At 45.5% G+C, this 25710-nt stretch overlaps 1 protein-coding gene across 2 annotated transcripts in view; it reads right to left on the bottom strand.

Annotated features, from left to right (window-relative positions):
- The window catches only part of UBE2QL1 (ubiquitin conjugating enzyme E2 Q family like 1), a 32955-nt gene extending 7251 nt beyond the window's left edge, over nucleotides 1–25704 (bottom strand). The window contains exons 1-2 of one of the 2 annotated variants that reach the window (XM_023752002.1): nucleotides 25306–25704; nucleotides 24096–24387 (exon numbers count right to left, since the gene is read on the bottom strand). In XM_023752002.1, the coding sequence (XP_023607770.1) occupies nucleotides 24349–24387; nucleotides 25306–25659 (393 nt within the window). In that variant the 5' untranslated portion in view covers nucleotides 25660–25704 and the 3' untranslated portion in view covers nucleotides 24096–24348. Of the gene's footprint in view, nucleotides 1–24095; nucleotides 24388–25305 lie in introns of those variants that run through there. The other variant, XM_006081469.2, reaches the window with a different exon arrangement.
- Nucleotides 25705–25710: the final 6 nt, after the last annotated feature.

The raw sequence follows: 25710 nt of genomic DNA, 5'->3' as shown, positions 1-25710 counted from the left end.
AAAAGTGCAGCTTAATAATAAAGATGTCTCAAGATAGCAACCTCTATTTCCCACAGGTTTATTAAGTGCCTGCCACCCAGAAGACCTTGTGTGTATTGCTAGAGACACCAGGTGACACCAGGTGAGCGAGATGTGCAGGGCTTAGCCAGGGCCTGGTGGGTGGTGGTAGTAGGTGAATGAATGAGTACAACTGGCCAGATCCAAGCTCCCTGCCCTAGAAGGGCCATAGCCCAGCTCTCCGGTGGCAATGACTCTCATCAGAAAAATGCCAAGATGCAAAGCCACTTCACTCAAGAAGGAATGTTGCCTTAGTGGAACATTCTAGAGTTTTCCATTGAGAAATATTATGTAACCACAAACTCTCTATTAAAGTCTCTAAAACATTTCCCCAAGTATTAGGTAATAAACATCTTCAGATATTTGCTCTTAAATTTGTGAAAACTCTCAGGATGACAAAACCAGCATCAGTTTTAGAAAAACTTGGGTAATATTCAATATTATCATAAAAAACCCTCAAGCCACTGGCAGCACCAAAGACACAGTTCATGGATATTTTTGATGCTTGTGAAACATAAGGACCTCTTCCCTCTAATTTTAAAGAATGTTCCAGCAATTATTAATTCTGTTTTGAGATATATCGTATTTTCTTGGAAGAAGCAAGCAGAGAAAAAGGAACTTTTTGCTAAAAATTTAAATATCAGATTATCATTTCAAAAATATTTCTTTGGAGATTCCACTCATACTTATACTTCTGCTGAGGCAGCCAGGTCCCAGTGGGTTTCATTAGCGGCACTGGAGCTCAGGAAGTGACAGCCAGACCTACTTATTAAAGGCATTCGTGGCTCTGTCTAGCGCTTGCTGGGTGCCAGGATGGGGCTTGAACACACTCGTTAAAACCTCCCTGAAACCACACCAAGTGGGCTGTGCTCTCATCAACCTTGATTTATGGATAAAGAGACAGATACAGAGAGCTCAAGGACGTGCCCCAAGTCACACAGGACGCCAGCGCAGGACGGAAGTCCACACTCCGCACCCAAGGCCCAGCTGGCTCTCAGAAACATGGAGAAGGAAAAATGAGATTCTGACCATTCACAAATGCTGCCCACCCTGGCTTCCCTTCCTTCCCCCACCCCACCTCCGCCCTGGACTCAAGGTCACTAAATGCCCTCTTAGCCCTCTACACCCTCTTTGCAACATGGAGCTCCTGGCCTCCATCCCACATTCCCACAGAGCTAGTTTAAGCCCTGAGCTGATCCGTGCATTGCATCTGCTTCCACCCCGAGAGCCTGGTCTTTCTGCCCCAGGCGTGTGGACCCTCCTGGACTCTGGTTCCTGAGTGATTGGGGCAGGGGGGCCTCCCTCATGAGATGCTCGTCCACTCACAGTCCCTGTTCCTGGGGACCACTGGCAATCCGTGGTTCCATTTTCACTAGATGCAGAATGCAAAGGAAGCTGCTTGTGACAGGCCAAGCCAAGGACACCGTGTTCCATTTCCACGGCTAAAACACGTCTGTAGTGCAAAACAGCCACTCCTTCCGTGTTTTCTACTAATGAGCTAATTCCAGCTGCCTCCTCGTGGGTTCGGAAAAGTCCACCCTCTGCCTCTGCTAGCAGGGACTTCATGGGTTTGACAAAATTACCCCAAACTGGGTTGATCTGGAAAAACTGCATCAAGAAGTAACACAAGATTTTCATAGAGAACCAGGGTAACATCGGCATCGTGTTTTCACTCTCAGGATAGTTTCTGGTTTCAGGAGCCATGTCTGTCTGGGCGATTTATGGCGACATTTCACAGCTTCACTATCTTCCCCAAGCAGTGTGACTTGCAATGACAGAGAAGTCACCACTGCAACAGTTAACAAGGCAACTTTAAAATGGGAAAGGAAATTCTACAACATCAAATAAATAAAACTGATGAGATTTTGGAATTACTGGATGTCTTAAGATATATTTTCTGGAAAAATCCAAATGTAAAAATGTTATGATTTGGGCAAATATATATCCTTGCCCCTCCCTTTGTGGACTCTCAGTCATGTCAATCTCCCATGATGTGAGTAAAATATATATTATTTTTGAGAAGAGTCTGTTTTGCTATAAAAACACAGCAATAACAAAGACTCTACATGGATTATTTACTTCATCTCTTCACTACTTTTTTTATTCTTAACAAAAGAGCAATGCTCACATGGATGTGAAATTTCACCTCTGGCCACTGGTGATGTCCCATCCTGCCTTTCACGGAGGACAGGTCTGAGGAGGGGGTCAAGGTCTGCCTTTGGCTTAGTCCTCCTTGAAGTGCTGAGCAAAGATGGGACTCATTGTTATGAGGGCATGGATGCAGCCTCCTAGAACAGCCCTGAACACTCAGTTTGTCTCCAAAGAACCACACAGTCTAGGTCACCAGTCCACTCCATCTTTGGTTCACATATGTCCAGGCGGGGATTCTGGAATTCTCACCATCAGCCTCCACTTCAAACACAAATGTCAGTCCCCTTCTTGCCAGTCACTTGCTCCAGGCGAGCCACTGTTATTTCTGAGTGGAGACTGTCATGATAAAACTCATCACCTTGCACCCCCCACCTCCCCACCCAAAGAGTTTTCCTTTCACCTCCCTATTTTGAACAAAGCTCACTCAACTTTCTATCCAACCATTTCCTAAAGTCTGAAACATCACCAAGAGCCCCTCAGTCAGAGACCTGCTGGCAGGAGCCAGTTCCTCGGATTTCAAAGGTGGAGGTGGCGGTCATCAGGAATGCCAGTCACACCCGTCTTGTTGGGCAGAAAGTCGGGTAGCTTCCCACAAATTCCCCACCTATGCCCATTACACTTGCAGCAAACCTTAGCAGGCTATCTCCAGTGTGAGGGCTAGGTGTGAGTGTGAGGCATCAGGAACCCCTGGCATGGCTGAAACCATGAGCTTGGCTTAAGATGGCAGATCCACCTACATCAGTCTGACTGGGGGGTCCACAGACTGGAGCCAAGCTCTGTTTGTGAGGCTCGGTGGGGGCACAGAGGTCGAGTGGAGATGCACAGGAGATGGGCAGGTGTTCAATTAGTCTGAGGCAGAAGGCTGTGGGGGGCTAATAGGTGTGTGAGAGGTGTGGGGGTCTGTCCTGCTGGCCCTGTCCTCCCAGGGGATGGGGCACCCTCATGTGACCATGGGCCTTCAGCACTGATGTAAGCTGGTGGTCCCAGAGCTCATGGGTTAGGCCACTCGGGTGAGGATGGGTGGAGGCAGGGATTTCTGAGTCCCTGGAGTTGGGGTCACTGGTTTTCACTTCTCTCTACCCCAAGAGGGGGTCACTCCTGCCCTATGAAAGCAAACCATTATTGGTGGCAACCAGTGTCCTGCAGAGACAATGGTGGTTTGGCCTTACAAATCCAAAGTATGTTTTTCTGCTGAGGAATCTAATTAGCAAGTGGGCGATGCACATTGCATATCACCGAAGGTCACTCCAAGGATGAAAAGAACCGAAAAGGATCACCTGCTACAGGTTATGCGTTCATGGAGCATTTATGCTTCCTGTGTCACTTTCATTAAAACTGTCCTAAGTTTTGGAGCTGATTTGGCACACTTGAGGAATGCTGTGACACTTTCGTGACCCCTTTCTGCCGCCCCTCGAGTTTCTGCTTCATTGGACCATCCCATGATGAGTCAATGCCCCGTCACCCTCCCACAAGCTCCTCAGGACAGCAGTGCCAGCCCAGCAGGACAGTCTTCAAAAGGGATGCTCCCCCTGCGGAAAACTGGCCCTCTATGTGCTGAAAACGTTGAATAACAAACACCTTGTAATAAACTGACAGTGCCTGCTACATTTGCTCGAGAACACACTTTTGGTTGTTTTGTGCACCAGCTGCTAATGAGGCGCTAATGAGGTGCCAGGGTGCTGGATGCTGGGGGAGGCACCGCTCTGCACAGAAATAGGAGGCAACTTCACCTCCCTCACCTCGGGCCATTAGACTGCACCTGCTGGGAAGACAAGGAGCTTGATCATGACAGCACCCCTCTCCCCTGAAGATTTCCAGACACTCACCCACACCTGAGCAGGCGCCACCCCACATTTTGGGCCATTTCAGGGGTGTGATGGCTTGTCCTAATTCAACCAATCCTAGTGCACTTTACATTAAAAACTAAGGGTATCATAAAACAATGTTCTGGAGGGTCTTGTGGTGAAAATCAGCACCCATAACATGCTCGGGAAAGTCAGCTCATTTCTGCACCATGGGCGTGTATCACAGCATGTCAGCATTCTGGGTCCATGGCTGGAGTTACTGCACCCATCTCCTCTGACTCCCCTCTTGCTCCCACTCCTCCACCACCCCCACTCCCTGCCTTCCAATCCCCTCTGCCCTGTACCTACACTGGTTTCTTGTTAAATAAAGAGCTTTGAGTACGGGGAGTCTATCTGGCCATGTGCCATGAATAGCTGGATAAAAGTGAAGGATTCAAACCATTGCAGGACTACATAGCATCATCCCCTGCTCCCAAATTAGCTGTTCGCTGGTGTCACACAGGTGATGGTTCTGGTGCAGGTGGAAACCAGTACATGCTTTTCCTGTTTACAGGATGATGCAGGATATGGAATAGCTTACTCGGTGTTGAGAAAGCAAGGAGGTGGGGATGTATCTGGAAAAGGTGGTGTTCTGTTACCATGAAATCATCTTATGATAGTAATCAAGGAAAAAAGTTGGTTCTAAATTCAAATTTCTAGTCTCTGACTGAAAATCTTAGAAAACCGAGGGACTGATTTTGACTGACCTAATAAAAATTAAAAAGTGATTTTCTATAGGCAACTGGGATGGCTATTATTACTTTTAGGTCATTACTTTGGGGATGCTCTGATTTCAACTCTATTATTTGTATAAGGGTGCTCCTACAGTACTTTTTCTTTTTGATTGAGTAAGAAGTATAATAAGTAGAGAAACGAATTCAGTCAGTGATTTTTATGAACATCACTGGGAGTCTTCAAAAGATACATACTTTACAGTACAATACAGGTCAAGTGTGTCCCAGTCAATGTTCGAAAAACTTTACGTATATAAGTGTGCTCTATCCTAACCAGGGAGGGACTGCCATAACCTCGCTCCTGATGAGGAACCTGAGGCACAGAGTTAAAGTGCCCAAGTTCACGCAGCAGGTGGGTGGTGGAGCTGGAATCGGACTCACAAAGTAGGTTCCAGAACCCCTGCTCATAACTGTTCTGCTATACCAGAAAGAGCAACAACAAAAAAGATGCTGAGTGTCATCTGCTCAGCTTTTGTCTAGACACACAGAAATAACATAATTGTGTTGGAGGAAATGCAGAGAGGGCTCAAACAGCACTGCTGCCCTCTGTTAGTGCTGGTGGTAAAACCAAGTCTTTGCTCTACAGAGTTCAAGGTTCCAAGAAGACAGGAGACAGGAGGGAGGGTTTAAGATGGACTGCAGAATGCACAGAGAAAATAGATTAAAGGGAGCTTAAATTCTGAAGAGGAGTCCATGGAGCTGGTGTGAGGGGAATGGCTGTGCTCATACATTATGTTAGGTTCCTCCAGGAACTATCACACAGGACTGTTCTCAGGTCTAGGTGGGAGACTGGTGGAGATATTTGGGGATATTTGACTGAGTTCCTCTACTTTTGAGTAATATAAGAACGCATGCAAAATGCAAATGGGTGAACAAAATTGTTTTCAATAAACCTTGTGATGAATCTGATATATCACCACACTCTTGTTAAGTGCTTGTTTCAAACAGTTCGATCAATAAAATTACCAAATAAGAATTGTTTTCTGATGTAATATAAATTAATGAGTAAAATTAGCATAAAATGGAATTAAGGGCTTTCAGAAAGCATCCTACATCTGAGTTTGGGAAGAGCATTAAATTGATAAAAATAACTTTGGATAAAAAAATGCATCAACGTGGGTGTACTAGCATAAAAACCAATTGGGTTAAAACATAGTCACAATAATTTTGACCTCAGTCAGTCCACAAGTGAGGGCTTCCAGGATCAGCAAACCTCAAGCTGTTGTTTTAAATAATCATCAACCAATCAGCCCTTCTCCCTTTTGGTTCACCTGGAATGTCTACCCTGCCCACCCCAGGCCACTTCCTCTGCACCCTGGTTTTGCTCAAAGTCTTCTGTCTCTGCAGGTCCCCAGGCAAATGCACAGTGTCCCTTTTCTCAGCCACCTGCTCCAAGGGCTGAGATGACTCTGAGAGGAAAAGGCAGACACAGAGCCCTGGGAGAAGCAGAGGAGAGGAAATACTGAACCAGAGAGAAGCAACTGGACAAGTGACTAGTCCTGCATGGACAGGGATATTTGAGACAGTAATGGCTGGAAAGAAAGGAGAAAAGAGTATTCTCGGCAATCTTGGCCAAATTCAGGGGTGTGGCATTGGAGTAGGGCGCAGAGTACAGAGACCATGAGAAAGAAAAGTGGGAGAAAATGTCATCAGGTATACAGGAATAAAGAGGCAAAACAGAAGATGGAGGGAGCCCTACTCAAAAGTTTTGCTGAGATCAACGGGAAAAGCCCAGAGCAAACAAAACCAGAGAAATCCTTTAGTGGAAAAAAAAAGGAGAGAATGAGAAAAGAAAGGCAATTATTATTACTGGGAAAAAGTAGAAAATAAATTCTGGGAAAGCTAAGAAACAACAATTCTGGAAAACCTAAAATTCACGAGGAGGAAGGCTGCAGGAGGGAAAGGGGGCTGAGGAGATGAAGAAAAGTTCAGTTCCTAAGAGACCTGGAGGCAGCAAGAGTCAAGGGACCAGGCCTCGGGACAATGATGGAAAGATGTGAATTCTAAGATCAAAGTCACAAGAGGAAACGTAAATATTAAGATGTGTTTGGAAAAAAAGGGTACTGTTTTTGGCTGAATAGTATTTCCCAGTTTTTACATAATGATATCCTCATCTCTGGCACCTCCAAATGTGACTGTATTTGAAGATAAGTGTCTTTACCAATATCATTAAGGAAAAATGAAGTCATTGGGGTGGGTCCTAACCTGAATTGGCTGGTGTCCTTATAAGAAGAGATCAGGACCCAGACAAGCATAGGGAAGACCTTATGAGGACAGATGACTGTCTACAAGCCAAGGAGAAATGCCTCAGAAGGAACCAATCCTGCTAACACCTTAAATCTTGGAATTCCAGCCTCCAGACCTGTGAGAAAATGAATTTCTGTTGCTTAAAGTACCCAGTCTGTATAACCTTGTGATCCCAGCAGCCTTCCAATAGTAGTACAGGCAAATTCAGGCTCCAATAAGAAAAGCCACAGATGAGTGGATGGAAGGAAGGAGAGGGGAGAAAGGGGGGGAGAGAGAGAGAAAGAGAGAGAGAGAGAGAGAGAGAGAGAGAGAGAGAGAGAGAGAGAGAAAGAGAGAGAGAGAGAGAGAGAGAAGAGAAGAGAAGAGAAGAGAAGAAATGAAATGTGGGGAGGGAGAGAGGGAGACTGAGAGGAGAACACAGTAGCATAGAAACCTCCAATTAGGATAAGACCACAAAGAGACCAAAAAGAAGATGTTTATAGACAAAGTCTTTAAATAATACTCTTCATGCTGAAATGACAAAATAAGTGCCAGACCCTAACATGTTGATTGGTGAGCTGGGGACAGGGAGCAGGGACCTGAACTCACTATCTCTTGAACTCTGAACACAAGCTTCCACCCAGTGTCCATCTCATTTATTTTATGGCAAATAGTACAATGACATTTCCAGGGCATATGATTAAAAACAATAATTCATGACACGAATTCTCATATTTACTAAAATATGATCAATAAATTCAGTGTTTAGATAAATTCAAATCACATGGGATGCACATGGTGCTGGAGGTGAAATTATTTTGGCACTCAGTGACAACTAGACAATGCCTGCCTTTTTGACCCAGTGTCATTTTATTGCTAAAAATGTCCACTTTCTTGACACTGTAATTACAGTGCATTCAACACCCATAATTTTTCTTTGATGATTCATGACCTTGCGGTACCTGAAAGTCATCAACTCAATTTCACTCTATAATAGCTGTGGAGTGCTTGCTTGATGCAAGGTCTAGGCTAGTCCCTGCAAGCCCCCAATGCCTGCCTACCCAGAGTCCCAACAAATTGCTCCTCCTGTGGGTATGTGACAGGGAATAAAAACTCTATACTACTCTGATTTGACTAACCATGAAATGGAATTAGAATAAAATGTACTAACAAAATGATAAAAGGCACTCACATACTAATGATTTCCTTATTAGCATATTGCAGGCATCAGAAGTTCCAGTTCCAGCTTGTACAAGAAATGGCCTTGACCATGACATCAGGTGATGAGGATCACCCAACTGCAGAAATTTGGTTAACACTGACCAATTCCAGTATGCTGACATTAAAGACCATATTGGGACCAGCAAGGACACTGTCTGCATATCCATAGCTCCTCTCTTTGATCTCTCTGTTCTGCTTTAACTTTCCCTCCCTATAAAAACCCCTGCCTGCACTGAGATGATAGATGGACTTTGTGACAAGAGTCCCCCATCTTCTCAGGTTCCCTGCACTTGAATAAACCTTTTTCCTTTTAACCAGCACCTGTCTCATGAGTTGGCTTTCTTGGTGGCAGGCAGTTGAACCTTGGTTTCAGTTACAGAGAGTTATTCGCCCTGTGAGGAACATCCAGCCCAACTGGGTGGACAGACACGGCACAGCCTCCAAGAGGAAGCACATGCCAGAGCAAGCTGAAAGCAGAGTGCTCTGGGATTGCACAGGGAGCTTGGGTAGAGGGAGGAGTAGAGGCTACAAGGAGGATGTGACCTGGAGATGGGTCTGGTGGGTGGGATTCCAACTGGGGACTTGTTCTTGGGGTACTAAAGGGGCAGCTAAAATCTTCCCACAGCAGCTCACTAAAGTCTCACCAGGACACCAGGCAGATGGACTCTTGTTTCAGTTTACAGAAGAATAAATGGGGAAGAGAGGGAATGGGCAGACCTGCTGCTAAGACCCTGAGAGCTGATCTCCCTAGTCATAGTCAAATCACTCACTACCTTCTGCCTCCCTACTTTCCAGGGTTCAGAGGCAGGTGAGGAGGGAGTTGATAAGAGGAGCAGAGGGGGTAACAGGGAGTAGAAAGAAGAATGGGGCATAGGTGAGGATTGAAGAGCAGAGGGGAGGACAGGAAGAAGAGGAGAGAATGGGGGAGCAGAGAGGATGATGAAGAGCAAAATAATCAGGGTTAGAAGGGATGACAGGGAGAAGAGGGGAGGATGAGGAGCAGAGGTGAAGAAGGGGGAAAAGAGAAGAGGATGGGGAGTAGAGGTGTCGTCGCATAGCAGAGAGGAGGATAGAGGGCAGAAGGGAGGACAGGGGGCAGAGGGGGGGGAAGATGGGAAGCAGAGGGGAGGATGGGGAACAGAGGGAAGGATGGGGAGAAGAAGGAAGGCTACTTCAGGGCCTGAATAACAGAGGGAAGCAGCTGGTAGTGAGCAGGAAGGTGATAAACACATACATAGAAAAGACAAAATGTATTAGGTAAATGCTCTGCACAGGGGAAAAAAGAAAGATTTGAAAATGGAGAAAAGATTCAAGGTTCCACATTCACTGAAGTTAAATACAGGTTAAAGTGCAAGCATGAGTGTAGATTCATGCTGTAGTCTTGGAACTGGTGTTAGGTTCCTGCAGTGATTCTCAAGCAGGAAGTGAGCTGGGGTGGTCCTCCAGGTGTGGCCTCCATCCTCACCCTGACACTGAGCTGCTGTGTCCTGGGTCCTGAGGGGCATGACAGGCATCCCAGAGTACCCCACAAAGTGCTTGTTATAGGGACAGTGCAGCATCTCCTATGGGCTCCACTGTCCACTTCCAGGACACTGGAAGCAGGTTGTGAGATAGCAACTTGGAGAGTTATATTTTGCCAATTTCCTGGTTTCCTGTTACAAAATTAATGTATTCACTCTATGCAGACACAATCAAATTATTGTCTGCCAATTCACTGTATCTAAGAAAACTAGAAAAGCAGTTACTTTTAAAAAGTGCCTGATTCTGGTGACCTCCCCCATAAGTCACACATGAGGTTGATATTATTAACCCATCCAAGGTGAGACGTCATTAGGGCACAGGACCAGTGGCCCTACAGAACTCTGAATCCCACTGACTGCACCTGCTTAAAATGCCCAGAGCAGAAAACAACAGCTGCACCCAAGTCAAAAGGAATCTCTATTTCCCAAACATTGTCAAGGCATTTAAAATCTGACTGGGGGATGCCTGAGGAGGTGTGTGTATACTTAGGGCAATGAGCCCACAGGTGACATCAGGATAAAGGGGACCTTTCCAGACCTGCCTGCACCAGCTCTGAGCCTCGCTATTTGCTCTCTGACCTCATAACTGTTCCAGTCCAGCTCTAACTCAGAAGGGCAGCCAGAAGTGGCCAAGAACCCTCACACATGCAACACTAAAATCAGCTACATCTGATAGAGACCTTCAGTACCTTACAAGCAAGCCAACCAACGGAATGTGGGTGCTGAAAAGTTCCACAGGAGCTAACTGGGAGCTGGTTCCCTGTTCTTTTCCATTGATGAGATGACTCACCACCCTGACTTTGGGATTTTTGTCTCCTGCAGGATTTTAGATCTTTTGTAGCTTCCTTGTTCCTATTACAGAACTTAAAACCACAATACTTTGGGAAGAGAATTTACTCTGAATGGCAAGGGAATGACAAATGTTATCATGGCTCAATAAAACACATAAATATCTGGGTTTACTGGCAAATGTGTGCAGTATGTCTACTTTCCCCAACTCTGCTTAATTATGTGATTGTACAAAAATGAAAAAAAAAAGTTTAGAATATTCTGGAACAAAAATTCCACTTTAAAATCACAACACAAATGTTAAGCCTGATTGGGTTTTGAGGGATTTCAGATCAATATTCAGCTCCTGGTTCCTTGTGGCCTGATTGCAGTCCCAGGTCCATGGAGTGTGGGAGGAGGTATCAGCCACACACAACTTTTGTAGTTGATGGCAGCGTGAAAAAATGAAGGGTGTCCCATACAAGGTCCTGCACTGAGGAAATGCTATGCTTCTCTCCATCTTTTCAAGGGGCTCTTTCTTCTCCCTTCCAGTCACTATCAAACCCATGTTCTCTCCCCAGACTTCCTCTAGAATCACTGTATTATAAATTTAACATATGGCGTAATGTTCAAGGTTTCCAAGAATAAAAGTTTTAAAGGATTTACTCACCCAACCTCAGAGTGAAACCTTCTAGAATATTCTGAAGTATTTTAAAAATGCTACCTACTAGTCAATAGTGTGACTTACTGACTTAGAAGACTACTTGAAAGTAGTGAAATGAACAAGACTGGCAGGAGATGAAAAAATTGAAGATTGTGGACAAGGTACCAATAGTCATGGTAATTATGTAGAGAAAAATAACATAAGATAGAAAATGTTAAGTAGAAAATAATAGGTGATTTAGAGATTCATAGTTTCAAAAGGTAAGATTACCATGAAAAATTCTTTTATCACTCACTCAAATTATGCTTGACTTATAAGCCTAGTTAATATCACTGCATTATTCTCCTTAAGACCAAACAAATGACAAAATAGCATTCTTTCACTGTAGGTTTAGAAGCAAAAAATGTCAGAAGCATTTCCTTGTGGCCAAGATCTTGAAACTGACAGTCAACAGTAAACATGTATAGGCATTAGACCACAAACTCTAGAAATATAGGTATAGTCTTCAATTAAATGTTTTAATTGCTTTGGTTGTCAAATAGCTTATAGTCAAAGACTAAGAAAGTATATTGGTCATGTCCTGAAGGCCTGCCTATAACCCAAGTTCCAAAAGTGTTTAAAAGTACACTTTGCTTGAGATAATAGAAAAATGAAGCCACTTAAGCACAAAGCAACAACAGCTTAAACAATAACAGTGGTCACAAGATGTTTAGTCTCTGCCTTCGGCTTTAAAGATAACATCACTGACACACAATCATGAGATGTTTTGCAGAATCCTGGTTCCTCAGCCCAGTTAGATCACCGACCACAGTGATGAAGGCTCCAGACAAGATGATGTCAGGAACTGAATTAATCGGACTAAGGAAAACCACTGAAGCTTACACAAGAACTAACCAGTCAGCATCACCTGAGACCCTAATCCCTAACCCTCAATCTTTGCCTTTGAAAACCTTTGATTAAAAACCAGCAGGAGTTCAGGTTTTAAGGAATAGCTTCCTGTTCTCCTGGCTTGGTGCCTTGCCAATTAACTGCTTTAATTTCTCCACTGCAAAACTCGGTGTCCAGTGTTTGGCTCTGCTGCACGTCAGGTGGTCGGACCCTCTTCAGTTTGGTAGCCTTCTTAACATTTCCCTCAATGTTTTGGGGGCAACTTAATTTAGTGGTACAGTGTGGAAGTTTCCATCGAATCTATGGAGACCATCCACAGGAATTTGGATAAGGCGTATTCTGTCCTGAATGCAAGCTGAGCAAGGGCCATCTCTTGCTTCCTGAATCCCGTAACATGCTCACTCTGCCCAGCCCTTCGTGGTGGACCATCCGCTCTCTACTTAATGGTCCCTCAGACTTGGGTATTTGACAACTGCTTGCTGATGCTACAACATGAGACAATATAGAGGGAAGAAGATGCTCCTGGGAGATGATCTCAGCCCCTCATTCCTTCTGGAGACGTCGTGGTCTGGTTCAATAATATTACTGGCAGGAACTCGAGAAGCAGACACTTGCCTCGTCCCCCGTGTGCAAGCCTCCTTGTTCTGCATGCCCGCACGCCTCCCTGTCTTGGGCCTCCAGAAAGTCATGCATGTGGAAGTGCTTTGTGAATGCAAGCTTTGCTCTGGGATGGGGTTCTGACTTGTTCTTGCCAGCCTGTTCAGTCCCAGGCCCCTTGCTGGCACCTGCTGGTAGAATCCTCTCTCCTTTCTCCAACCCAGACCTAAGCCTCTTAGGTCTGCTAGCTGGCTGTGTCCTTCATACACTTCCTCCCACATTCGGGTTTTCAGTCCTGGGCCTCGGGTGTCTTTCCTGGTTGGGTGCTGACCAAGACCACATTCTGAACTCCCTGAGGGTTTTCTGGCCACAGTCATGGTGGGACCATCGATCACCTTTTTAACAGGTCTGAAAGGGTTAAATGATAGTCACCTGCCCTTGTGTCATCTACTGGCCCCTCAAAGGCAATACAGTCAGGTGCTGACTAACAGAGCCTGCTGGGTTCATCCTTTCCAACTGAGCCCACTCACTTATCAAAAGGGAGAACCGGCAGCCTTGGAAACTCCAAATGGTGTGTGATTGGGGCCAAGTTGTGGCTTGAGGGCCTTCAATATTTCTCTTTGGATTGGGCAACTGAAATGATCTCAACCATAAGATTCGATGACAGCTAAGTAATTAGCTTGCAGGAAAGAGACACAAATAACTGTGAAAAACAACCTGAGCAATGCTGGATAGATCTGTTTCTATTTGGTGACTATGATGCTGAAAACATTACAAACCTAAAGCAGTAGTTATGGCAACACCACCCAGGCCCATACATGGATTTAGATATTGTTATAGACTCTCTTCCACAAAGATGATAACATCCCTCCTTAGAATGATCTGCACAGCAGGCGGAGAAACAATGGGGACAGGATGCTTCATGCCCCAATGATCTCAGATGCTGGATTTCAGATTTCAATATTGCTAAACTATGGGAAAATCACTGTGAATACAACAAAAACAGCATAAAAATCCCGGAGGATCAGTGAGTGGTATGCCATTTCCTCTGGTTGTGAGAATGCTGTTCTACCCATTTGAGTCCTAAGACTTAGAAAAAATACTGGAGACATCTAGTCGCTCGCCTTACCCTAGATGTGGGGCCAATGTCCAGGGCCCTAATTAGCTATTAAGAGAAGGGAGGCAAGCACTGTGGTACTGGAACAGCCTATCTAACTGATAATCAAGACGGCTACTAAGTGACTAACAGGCAGGAGCATCCATAGTGTGGAGACTGAAGACGAAGAGATGGTTCACGTACCAGGTGTGACGGAGCGGGACGGAGTAAGATTTCATCATGCCACTCAGAATGGCGTGCAATTTAAAACTTACGAATTGTGTGTTCCTGGAATTTTCCATGTAATATTTTCAGACTGAGGTTAACTACAACCTCGAATAAGGGTGAACTACTATAACTACATTTCCTTCGCAATCCTGTGGATTTTATCTTGTGCATTTAAAAACATTATTCTGAGGAGAAGCCCACAGGTGTCCAGATGCTGGGAGGCTGCGCAGTCCTCCCCATGGCCTTGTGGGGGCCAGACGTGGCAGGAGGGGTTCTGGGCTCTCCTGTTCCTCCCTGACTGATCTTAGAGAATAACCGACCAGAGGCCGCCTTCTCTCTTATCTATAAAAAGGCAGATGCTAGGATCCTCTTTTAAGTAAAATTACTAAAAATAAATCATCCTAATCCAATCCAGCAGTGTTCAAAGTCACTTTTTATTAGATTAGCTTTATTTATGAATTAGAATTATTTCCTCTAAGCTTTATGTAATTTTACTGGTTGACCCTACAGTTAGAGAAACTGTCTTTTATGAGCTAAGATTTTTCATAATCTACATTATAAAACTGATCAAAGGCAAAACCAGCAGGTCTGTGAGGGTTGGGATGGCAGCGACCACCCTGAGCAGCTCATCTGCATTAGATTTAGGCCATTTTCAGACTGGACACAGGTGCTTCCCCAGAGGGCCCTACACGCAGCTATGGAGGCTCTGCCTTCCAAGGCCAGGCTGGAGGGCGGCTCTGACCCCAGAGGCGAGTTCTCCCACACACATGGGCTGCAGAAGAAGCTTCCATGAGAAACAGTTCCCTTGTCACAAAGTGAGATTAAAGAAATTATGATTAGCCAGGCTGGCATGGCTCAGTGGTTGAGGGTAGAACCTATGAACCAGGAGGTCATGGTTCGATTCCCGGTCAGGGCACAGGGTTGCAGGCTTGATCCCTAGTATGGGGCGTGCAGGAGGCAGCAAATCAATAATTCTCTCTCATCATTGATGCTTCTATCTCTCTCTCCTTCTCCCTTCTCTCTGAAATCAATAAAAAATATTTTTTTTAAAAAAAGAAATTATGATTACATTAGTATTTTGTTGACTTTTTAAAAGTTACATTTAAAAGCTTACAACATTAAGCTAGCTATGTTTAATTTAAGCTTGTAACAAATTCAGTTGAAATTTCTTCCATGATATTTCTACTTTTCCCTGGTTGGAAACAGAGTGAAGTAGGATGTGTCATTAACCAAGAAAGACCTCGGCACCGATAAATCCTTGCAGCAACTCATATTTATTTTGTACAATGACATCCCATTCCTGACTGGTGTCTCCTGGGAAGCAAAGTGGGTGCCCAGCTTGACACACAAAAATCTCCCTAATTCATATGTATTGGTAAGGCAAAAATAATTGTTCTAATAATTATATCCAACTTAATGTAATAGTAATAACTGCCATTATAACCAACTAGAGGCCTGGTGCACAAATTCATGCACTAATGGGGTCCCTCAGCCTGGCCTGAGGGATCAGGCCCAAACCGGCTCTCCAACATCACCCGAGGGGTCCTGGATTGTGAGAGGGTGCAGGCCAGGCTGAGGGACCCCACTGATGCATGATTGGGGCCGGGGACGGACACAGGAGGTTGGCCAACCAGGGAGGGACCACAGGAGGGCTCCAGGGCATGTCCGGCCCATCTTGCTCAGTCCTGATCGGCTGGACCCCAGCAGCAAGCTAACCTACCAGTCAGAGCGTCTGCCTCCTGGTGGTTAGTACACGTCATAGCGAGCGGTTGAACAGCCTTAGCATATCATTAGCATATTATGCTTTGATTGGTTGAACGAACGACCGGACAGTTAGCATATTAGGCTTTTATTATATAGGATGTATAATCAATTCTGATATTTGGAAATGTCTGAATTTCAAGATAAAAAAATGGCAAGCACCCTCTTAACAATGTTTGTCTGGGATTTTTGTTCTCCAATTCCCAAGTGAGTTGAATACATTTCAACTTTAAATGTAATCTAATCCATTGTAACATAGTTTTTTTCTTATCTCTATCATCAAAGAACCCTTAAACAATATTGAGAATGCTTGCCAAATATTGTGACAGAGAATTAGTATTCATTTTACAGAAATTATATTTAAAGAAGTAATTTCTTTAATTTGAGTGATTTTACCAGTGTAGCCATTATGTTCAAAAAGCATTTTTCTCGAGTTATTTTCAGAATCTTTAAAATGCCTTTCCCTTTTATGTATCGAAGAAATAAAGCAGTAATAATTATCTTTCTCCTACAGTTTGAAAGAATTAAAACATTCTTCCATTTCATATAATAGGTATAATAATTTATGGTGAATTTGGACCATCCTAGTTGTCCAACTTTGCTGATAATTCAGTACCGTGTGTTAGAGTTGATGGATACATTACCTCTTTCTTTGTGGGTGTTGTGGCAAAACCAAGAACAATATCATTGCCAAACCTCCCCTAAGGTGCATTGGGACCCCTGGGAACAACCCAGCTGCACGTGCCGCTTGGTGGGGTGGCTTCCACTTGTCATTCCCACAGCTCATAGCACCAGGTGGCTCTGGCACTGGACTGCCTCGTGGCGACTCAGCTCTGCTCTTTACTAGCCATGTGCTTCGGGCATGCCTCAGTTTCCTCCTCTGTAAGATGGGAATAACAACAACGCCCATCTCATAGGCTGTTGCAAGGATTTAACCAAGTGACCCATACAGCATTTTGCATGGCATCTGATACACGTTCACAATCTGATGTTGCATTGTGAGAGGGGTCAAAGCTAAGGGATGGGGCGTCTGCTCAGACTAGCAATCTTGAGACAGACATTTATTCGGCACACAGGGCATGTCAGGCATTATTTGAGGGGAAGGGGAAGGGGAAGTACCATTTAAACATGTAAATATAATCTAGCAGGATAAGCCTAGAAATGAAAGTCTTCCAGAAAATGCAGAGGTGGTTCAGCGGAGGGAGCCATTGCTCTATTGCAGGAGTGGTGAGGGGCTGTTTGCAGAGGGATTTGAGCATCTCGGCAGGGTTTTGAAAGATGACCAAGGGCTCCCCTGGTGTATGGGGAGAAAGCGCTTTCCGGGTGGGGGCACATCTCAGCTAAGCGGGGGTGGAGAGAACCAGCTAGTGTGGGTATTCTATGGCTGGAAGGGGCTGGTGGGAGAAGGACCTCCGTGGGGGCCATGGCAGTAGAGGAGTGCCCCTATGGATGGGCATCGTCGGAGGCTTGGGCTCTATGCTGTAAGAGTCATAATCGCGGGTATGAGAATGCCAGGTCTGCATTTTAGAGGAACCAGGAAGGTGGCAGCAGGGAGGGTGGGAAGGGGCAAAATGACTGGATAGGGGCAGTGCAGGAATCCAAGCAGGAGGTCACAAGTATCCACGGAGTCAGGAGTAAAGGATGGGCAGGAAAAGCTGGGCTTGACAAACATGAAAGGAAGCATCCTAGTTAATCCTCTCCCTGACCACACCTAGGCTTGCTGGGGGGTTGCGGGGGAACAACTTCTTTTGGTTCTCATGCCCTGTCCTCCTCTTTCAGTTCTTTGCCACATGATTGGTCCCAGATCTGCTTTGTCCCCTAATTTTCTCAATCTTTGGTCCTCCTGCTCATCTCAGCTTGCTTTCTCCTCGCATCTCCAAATTACCCAGCCTGGGAGATGGCCAAAAGGAGGACAGAATAACACACAGAATGGGGAAGGGTCACCCCGGAAATGCCACTGATGTGGATACAGTGACCAAGTCATGGTAGACCCTCAGCAAATGGGTGCTGAATGAATGAATGAATGAATGAATGAAATGTGTGACAATGAAGAAAAAACAAACGAACCTTATCTTAGTTTGCTGACTCCCTGGTAGGAAAGTGTAGACATTATTAGAAACATTTCTGCTATTGTGAGAGCTTTGTGTATTTTGAGACATGCCTGCTCTTTCCATTTATTAGCATGAAACAATGTTGAGAAAATAGGCTAGCCCTCAACGGTAGAGTTAAGTCCCATCCAGCTGTCAGTAGAGGTTTCCCTCTGGGAGAGTCATACAGAAGTTTGAAGATGCTGCTGACCCCAGGTTCCCTCCTCTCCCAAAGCCCCTGTGTACACACACCCACATATATTCAACGAATGGGCACTTACCCAAATACCAAGCAAACTGTAACTGTGAAGCTGCCTGCTGTGTCAAAGGCATATGAATGGGTTTGCGTTATCCCCACTGGGTAGTCAGTTCTGTGTCAGGCACTTTACGTGTCTCTATTCACCCCCTTGTGCCTAGCAAGTGCCTGATACATGGCAGGCACCCCATACTTTGCCATGTGAATTAGCTGACTATCCATAGTTCTGGATGGTTTGTACTCCAGTCTTCCCAGCTGTGTCTAATGAAGAGCCAGTGACCTGTCTTGAACACATGTCCTTTTGCAGGGTTCGCACCTGTTTTGCTCTATGCATACTGTCCAGGCAGGAAGGACTTGGTTTTTTGATGGCAGGGCTTCAAGGGCACTCCATCAGGGTTGACAGAGGACAGTGAGTCTAATTAAGGTGGAGAGGGGGAAGGTTAGGGGGGTTGATTATACCCACCACCACCTGAGGCTCCCTGCTGCAGCTGCTGTGTGAGGACACATCCCAGATGGTGGAACCGGAAATGATGAAGAATTACTGGTCCAGCGTGGTTTTTTTCCATCCTGGCCTCCCCATAGAACCACAGAGGAGCTTTTCCAACAAGCCTCTACCAGGCCCGATCCTAGACCCAGGAGTCTGAATCTCTGAGGGTAGGGCCCTGGCATTGGAATGATTTAAACACTCCCCAGGGAACCTGATTTACCACTAGGCGAGAACCACTGACAGAGAGGAAAGGAGTTACACCTGTCACCCATCCTCCTTCTCCCTTCTCATTACCTTATCAACACAGCGAAAAAGTAGAATTCAGTTTTGAAATATGGCTCAAAGAGACCACTGTTAGTGGCTGCTTTAACAAATAAGTAAAATTAGCCGTCCCCAAATGATATCCGCGGCTGCTTTTCTGAATTCACACACATCCGTTCCCGGGGGTGAGAAGGGACACACTGGGTTGTGGCTCTCAGACTTTAAATGGAACTTTAACTCTGTCCATAGTGGCACTTTCCACGAAACAAACACACACAATCCCCAAACTGTGCTGTTCCTTAAAAAGAAAAAAACAAACCCCCACACCCTAATATAAATCAGAAGAGCAAACAGACATGCATTACATCCTCTTCTGGCAAGTTTAGATTCTCAGAAGTCGGCAACTCAGGGCAAAGCAAGTCACTACTATTAGTAACTGTCCCACCAGCCTGGGGAGGAGCAGCGCCAGAGAGCAGAGCTGCCGGCCGCCAAGTTGGCGTGGGACTATTTTAGGATGCAGAGTCCTGTCTGTGTCCTCCTGCCTGTCCTACTTGATAGCAGAACAAGCTATTTTTTCCTCTGAACAGCCAAGCACCTGGATACCTCAAGCTGCAGAGTCATCATGGTGGGTAAATCTCTCCACTACCTACACGTGGCACAGAACAAACCACACAGTGACTCATAGAACCCCCTCAGGTCCACTCTGAGTGAACGCACACGTGTCGCTCACCTGGGGTTAGCACCGTTTGCGCTCTAGGTTCTCCATCCTCCCTCTAAAGGGGAATCCACCTGTCTGTTTCAAGCTGTACCCCAGGTTGGCCCTCCTGACCCTCTTCAGTGTGGCCCTGTGTCCACACGACTGCCGTTACTCTGCAAACCACCACAGCCTCTAAAGCAGGGGTGGAGAACATCCAGGCCATGAAACCATTTGGTCTGGCCCTGCCAAGGCATTAGGGGTGAGTTAATTAAATGTTTGACCAAATTCAGCAGGCTAATTTTTAAGTTGATAATTTTGTATGGCCCGAGAATGATGTTATAAATATCCAAATGGCTCTTGGCAGAAAAAAGGTTCCCACTCCTGCTCTAGAGAAACAAGGGATTAAGCTGGTTAAGGAGTTCCTGTTTGGGCTTCTTAGGGGCTGCATTGGGTCCTAACAAAATTCATGTTTGGAGTCCTATCTAGAACGTGACTGTATTTGGAGGCAATTAAGTTAAACATATTGATGAGAGTAGGCCCTAACCAATATGATCAGGGTCCTTATGAGAAGAGATTATGACACATACATGAATAGAAGGAAGAAGATGTGAAGAGAATAAAACAGCGGTTCTCAACCTGTGGGTCGTGACCCTTTGGGGGTCGAACAACCCTTTCACAGGGGTTGCCTAAGACCATCGGAAAACACATATATAATTACATATTGTTTACAGTAGCAAAATTACAGTTATGAAGTAGCAACAAAAATAATTTTATGATTGGGGGTCACCACAACATGAGGAACTGTATTAAAGGGTCGCGGCATTAGGAAGGTTGAGAACCACTGGAATAGAAGGAAGAAGATGTGAAGTGATACAAGGAGAAGACGGTCTACATCAGCGTGAGCAAACTACGGCCTGCGGGCCGGATCCGGCCCGTTTGAAATGAATAAAACTAAAAAAAAAAAAGACTGTACCCTTTTATGTAATGATGTATACTTTGAATTTATATTAGTTCACACAAACACTCCATCCATGCTTTTGTTCCGGCCCTCCGGTCCAGTTTAAGAACCCATTGTGGCCCTCGAGTCAAAAAGTTTGCCCACCCCTGGTCTACATGCTAAGGAGAGGCCTGGAGACTCTCTCTCACCCTGGGAAGGAACCAGCCCTGCCGGCACCTTGAGCTCAGACTTTTGCCCTCCCCTCCAGAAATGTGATACAGTAAGTTTCTGTTGGTGAAGGCCCCCAGTCTGTGGAATTTTGTTCTAGCAGCCCTAGGAAACTAATACAGGGTTTTTACACATACGTCAATTATAACAGTTTAGAAGCTCATACATTTTAAGAACCCAAAGCGCTGTTCATCTTCATCATATTTTCTGATAAGACCTGGAGATGTTGCAGTCACAAGTAAAATGCTGTTTCTAGGCCTTGTATTTTGGAAGAAGTCTTGAAGATGGCTGTGTGTGTGTGTGCGCGCGTACACACATGATTCCCAGTGACACCCATGGTACAGATCCCTTTAAGGCCTACATCAGTGACACATGTTATGACCAAGGTGATCTGCAGAGCCCTTTACCTCCTCATCACATTCTGACAAGTGGCCACATCTGCCAGTTTACTTTACTCAAAAGCCTCAGAAACTGGTGGTGTCAGGCAAACATAACTGTCCTGGCACCACTTACCAATTTTTAATTCAAACACTGAGATCTGAGGATGCTTCAGTCTTGTTGTTCCCAGTCTTCTGCTGACAGCTGGCTGCACATCTGTCTTCTGCGGACAAAAAGGCTCATCATGCAGGTCACAATTCAGAGGCTACCTGGAGAGTGCCAGTGCTTAGGTGGGTGGGCTTGACTCTGTCATTCCTGAAGCTTTTGCTGGTGTGGGTTGATTTTCACGGCCTTGCCACTCATGGTTGGTATTAGAACATGAAGTTGTATTAATGTTACCTGACTGCGTGGAGCAGCAGTTTCCTCACCTGCACACTGACTATCGAAACAGTAGAACCAAGTGAGGTGAAACAGCCTAATTGCTTACTTAGCTGGTCCAGAACCAGGCCAAGAGCATGCAGCAGATGTTAGTGGCTGCCGCTATTATTCTGATCAATATCATCTTCATGGCAAGTCCAGTCCTGTGGTTGGCTCTGAGGGGATAGAGGAGGACTGAGGAACCGTCTTTCAAGTGCCATCTGGTTCCCTGTCCCTGGCCACATCTAGCTAATTAAAAAGGGGCCACTCAGGATGTGAGCAGATGTGAAAAAGAATCCGAAGTTAGTGCTCCCTCAAGTGGCTTTTGTGAAACCTTATGCTCACACAACTGCAAGAAGAGGGTCTCTGTCCAGTCCTCCAATTATCCCAGACTTCACACCTGGAGGACAAGCCGGTGAGCTCCAGGGCACTTCCGGGCAGGGCCCTTCAACGTCAGGTTCCCAGAGTCTGTCCACTGTTGTTTCTACCTTTGGTTGTATCTGACTTTAGTTTCAAGACCAACTTCTTACAGCTTTGAAAGTTAAAAATCATCTATAGGAGCTGTGGACTGTCTCCTTTGGGTTCAATAAATGATAAAGGGTATAAATAATGGTCTAAAGTTTGAACACTGTCAGCAGTTCATTTTAAAAGTACAGGGTTTTTCATCCAATTATAGAAAAGCAAGAGTTACCTAAAATGTCTCTATTAGTCAAAAGAGGCTTCATGCTGGACAGCAGACAAATACGCCTGCAAGTATGTCGCTTTCTCCACACAGAATACAGCACACAAGAAATTCATGCTGATTTCATTGAAAGCAGCCGCAACCCATACAGCAGCACACCAGAGATTTTGATAACATGAGCCAAAGAGTCAGGTAAAGGCTTTGTGAAATGACTGAATTGATCAGATCGTGTGATAAACCCCAACTTTTATTTTGTCCACAAAAAGGTTAAGCTGATCTTTTCATATTACCAATGAAACCCTTAATATTATTTTACGATTTCTCTAAAGGTATGATACAAAATCAACTTGGTGTATCCTCCATTCAGAAAGGTAAGGTGAGCAATTGTGAAAGAGAAAAAGGTGCCTTTTCTGACTTTGTCACTTAAGAAGAAACCGAACCCCGAAAAGAAATGCCAACAGATGGAGGAATGTACTAGAATGAATGATTCGTTCTTTTAAAGTAATTACTGGTTTGGTAGCAGTGCTGGTTCTCTTGGAATGCCTAATCAGGCATTTTCCCCAAAGCCTATTACCTTTTACTATGGAAATAATTTGGTAGCTACGGTGCTGCAATGAGCAACCTGTAGGCAGGGAATTCATAAAGGTAGGCAAGGCACAGTAATGCTCAGGTTCCTGAAACACTTTTGCGCACAGAACCCTGAAACATTAATGACTTCATTTCTCCCATTCTTACATTGCATTTCGAATAGTTTATGTATATTCCACATTCCTCCCTTTTGGATATTGAAATCAGCATGGAAAAAGCAAAGAAACTGATTGGGATTTTAATAACTTGGCTGAGTTCTCACCTTCATTTCAGATATTGAATGCAGTAGAATAGGTAATATAACACAATATGCTAGGTGAAGGACCCTGACTTAAATTAGGTAAGATTTTTGAAATCAATACATAAAATATTATTGATAACTACACTGAAGTCTCTGACTTGCAAGCTGTATGCAAGACTTTCAATTTTGATTACAACAAAAAGGGTGTGCCTATTTTAAAAGAAGTACATGGGCACCAACAGAACTATTATTCATACCATTAACGTAAACATGAAAAGCACTTAACTAAGAAGCGGTTCTTTTTAAAAAGACTTCCTTAGTTTTCATTTGAGATCTTTACCTTCCTGCATCTTTTAAAATGCAGGCTGTAGTCCAGGTGACCTCTACGATCTCTTCCAAATCTAACATGTGATTCTGTGATTCTATAAAACAAAATGATTTTCCTTTTCCCCTGACCCCCAAAGTCATCTTCATGGTGAAGAATGAAAAAAAGGTAAGAGACTGCTCCAGAGAGTTCTGATTACCAATAAATAACAAAGGCATTTCTACGAAATCTTCTCCCACATAATTTGTATAAATTCTATTTGAAAAATAAACTGAGACCCCTGAGCCACCCCTGGGGCTTGTCTCAATTCATAGGCACCTTACATCAGAGCCAGCACTGATTCAGAATGAACCTCTGACGTTAAAGAGTTAAACCCCCGCTCACTTCGAGATGTCTTTCCAGACCTGCCACATCCATCCTATTCCTAACTCAAGAATTAAGTGGAACCTAAGCCCCAGAAAAGATGCACTAGCAGAATAGTTACTTGGTAACAACAGACCTCAGTCAAGAATTAAGTGCCCTTCTCCGCTGGAATTAGGATGCTATTTGCTTGGTATCCCAGGGGCTCTGGCTCTAGTGAAATTGGCAGAACAAGCATTATTTGATTAGTGTGAAAGATCCTGCAGTGAAAGAGACAGAGGCAGGTGACAAGGGACTGATCGCTTCTGATACGCTGGCTGTAAAAAGACCAAATAGAGGTCATTCAAGTCTTCTAAACACAACAGTTATTCTTCATAAATCTAGAAGAAGCCCATATAAAAATATGATTTTATTAAGTAACGTTTAATATTGATTCCGGAAAACATCAACCAACTTGAATATGATGAAGAGCACCTAATGTGGGAAGGTAAAGCCCTCGTGCACCTGTCTGCAGCCAGGTGGGAACATACTTCTGGAGAGTCATTCATTCTCCGCTCTCAAGTCCTCTGGGGTTTCTTTTCGGTAAAGCTGCCATCTGGTGCAATAGGTGAGAAGACTGAGGCATCAAACTTGTCCCTTATTTCAATATTTAATGAAAAATCTTTAGCCCCGATGCAAGATTTAACGACTGAGGAAACCAAAGGAAGAAACAGGTCTGAGAAACCAAGACCTTGAACCTCTACCTCAGAGGTGAAGGTCCTGGAAGGGACAGGTACCAGGCATTTCCTTGACAAAGTCTGGCCTTGTTACTTATGGAGACACTCACACCACACCTCTGCCTCTCCCGTGAAATTTCTCAAGAGCAAAATGTTCACCTTTACACTAGCTGCCGCTCAGGAAAAGCAAGCAGAGCCAGGGGGCAGATTCAGCAGAGGGTGTCTGGGCAGAGCGCCCACCTGCAGGGCACCCACCTGAGAAGGTGGGGATACCGTGTGTGTGTGTGTGTGTGTGTGTGTGTGTGTGTGTGTGTGTGTGGTGGGGTGGTAAACTAGGTTGGACATCTGGATCCTGCGTTACACATAAAGTTCCACCTTTAAGGACATTATGGGGAGGGAGAGGTGGTGAAGCGAGAGGGAGGAGAGAGGAGAGTGGGGGAGACTGGCTGGCGAGGAGGAAAGGCAGAGAGGGAGGCGGTGATGGGGGAGGGGATGGAGGGCTGGAAAGAGAGGAATAGATGGAGGAGTGGGGAAGAGGATAAAGGCCAGAGAAGAGAGGGTAGACCTGAGGGACAACAGGGGAGGGAGTAAGAGGGAAAGGAGTAAAAGGAGAAGGCAAGAAGCGAGAAAGCAGGAGAGTGCATTCTGGAGAGACAAGAAGTGAGGAGAGCGGCGGTGGAGACAGGGTGGGGGATCAGGAGCGACCGGGTGGAAAAGTAGGGAAGGATAATAACGCTTTGGGGAAAGAAGTGGAGGCTCCAGGAAGTCCCCGGAGTCTCCGGGTTGGAGGCCCGCTCGCAATAGCAGTCCGGTCCCGCAGCGAGATGGCAGAAGGGGCCAGCTCCCTGGGTAGGATCACGGGCCGCGCGCCCCAGCCCTTCCCCGCTTACCTGGCCCTTGACCAGGCTGGCAGCAAACTGGCGCATGACGGCCTCCACCGTGTAAGCGCTGGACCAGCCGCGCGGCGTGAGCAGCTCCATGCAGATGGCGCCGCCGTCCAGCACGTAGCCGTTCTCCAGGCGCGGGCTGAGCACCCGCATGAACGGCGGCGAGAAGGGGAAGTTGTCAGGGAAGGTGAGGTTGAGCAGGATGAACTCGGTGTTGGTCTCCTTCATGTCCTGCCACAGCACCGAGTCCTTGTCCACCTGGTGCAGCTTCACGTTCCAGTCGAACAGGCTCTCGTCCACCAGCTCCACGGAGATGAAGCGGTCGCTGAGGCGCGCGATGTCCTGCAGCTCCTTCATGAGTCGCCGCGCACCTGCGTGCAGTGCTGCTGGCGTGCCACGGGCATCAGG

The sequence above is a fragment of the Myotis lucifugus genome, unplaced genomic scaffold, assembly GCF_000147115.1.
Source record: "Myotis lucifugus unplaced genomic scaffold, Myoluc2.0 scaffold_0, whole genome shotgun sequence".
Classification (NCBI taxonomy): Eukaryota; Metazoa; Chordata; class Mammalia; order Chiroptera; family Vespertilionidae; genus Myotis; species Myotis lucifugus.
The sequence above is the reverse complement of the archived record's forward strand: the minus strand, read 5'-3'. Positions and strand labels throughout refer to the sequence as shown.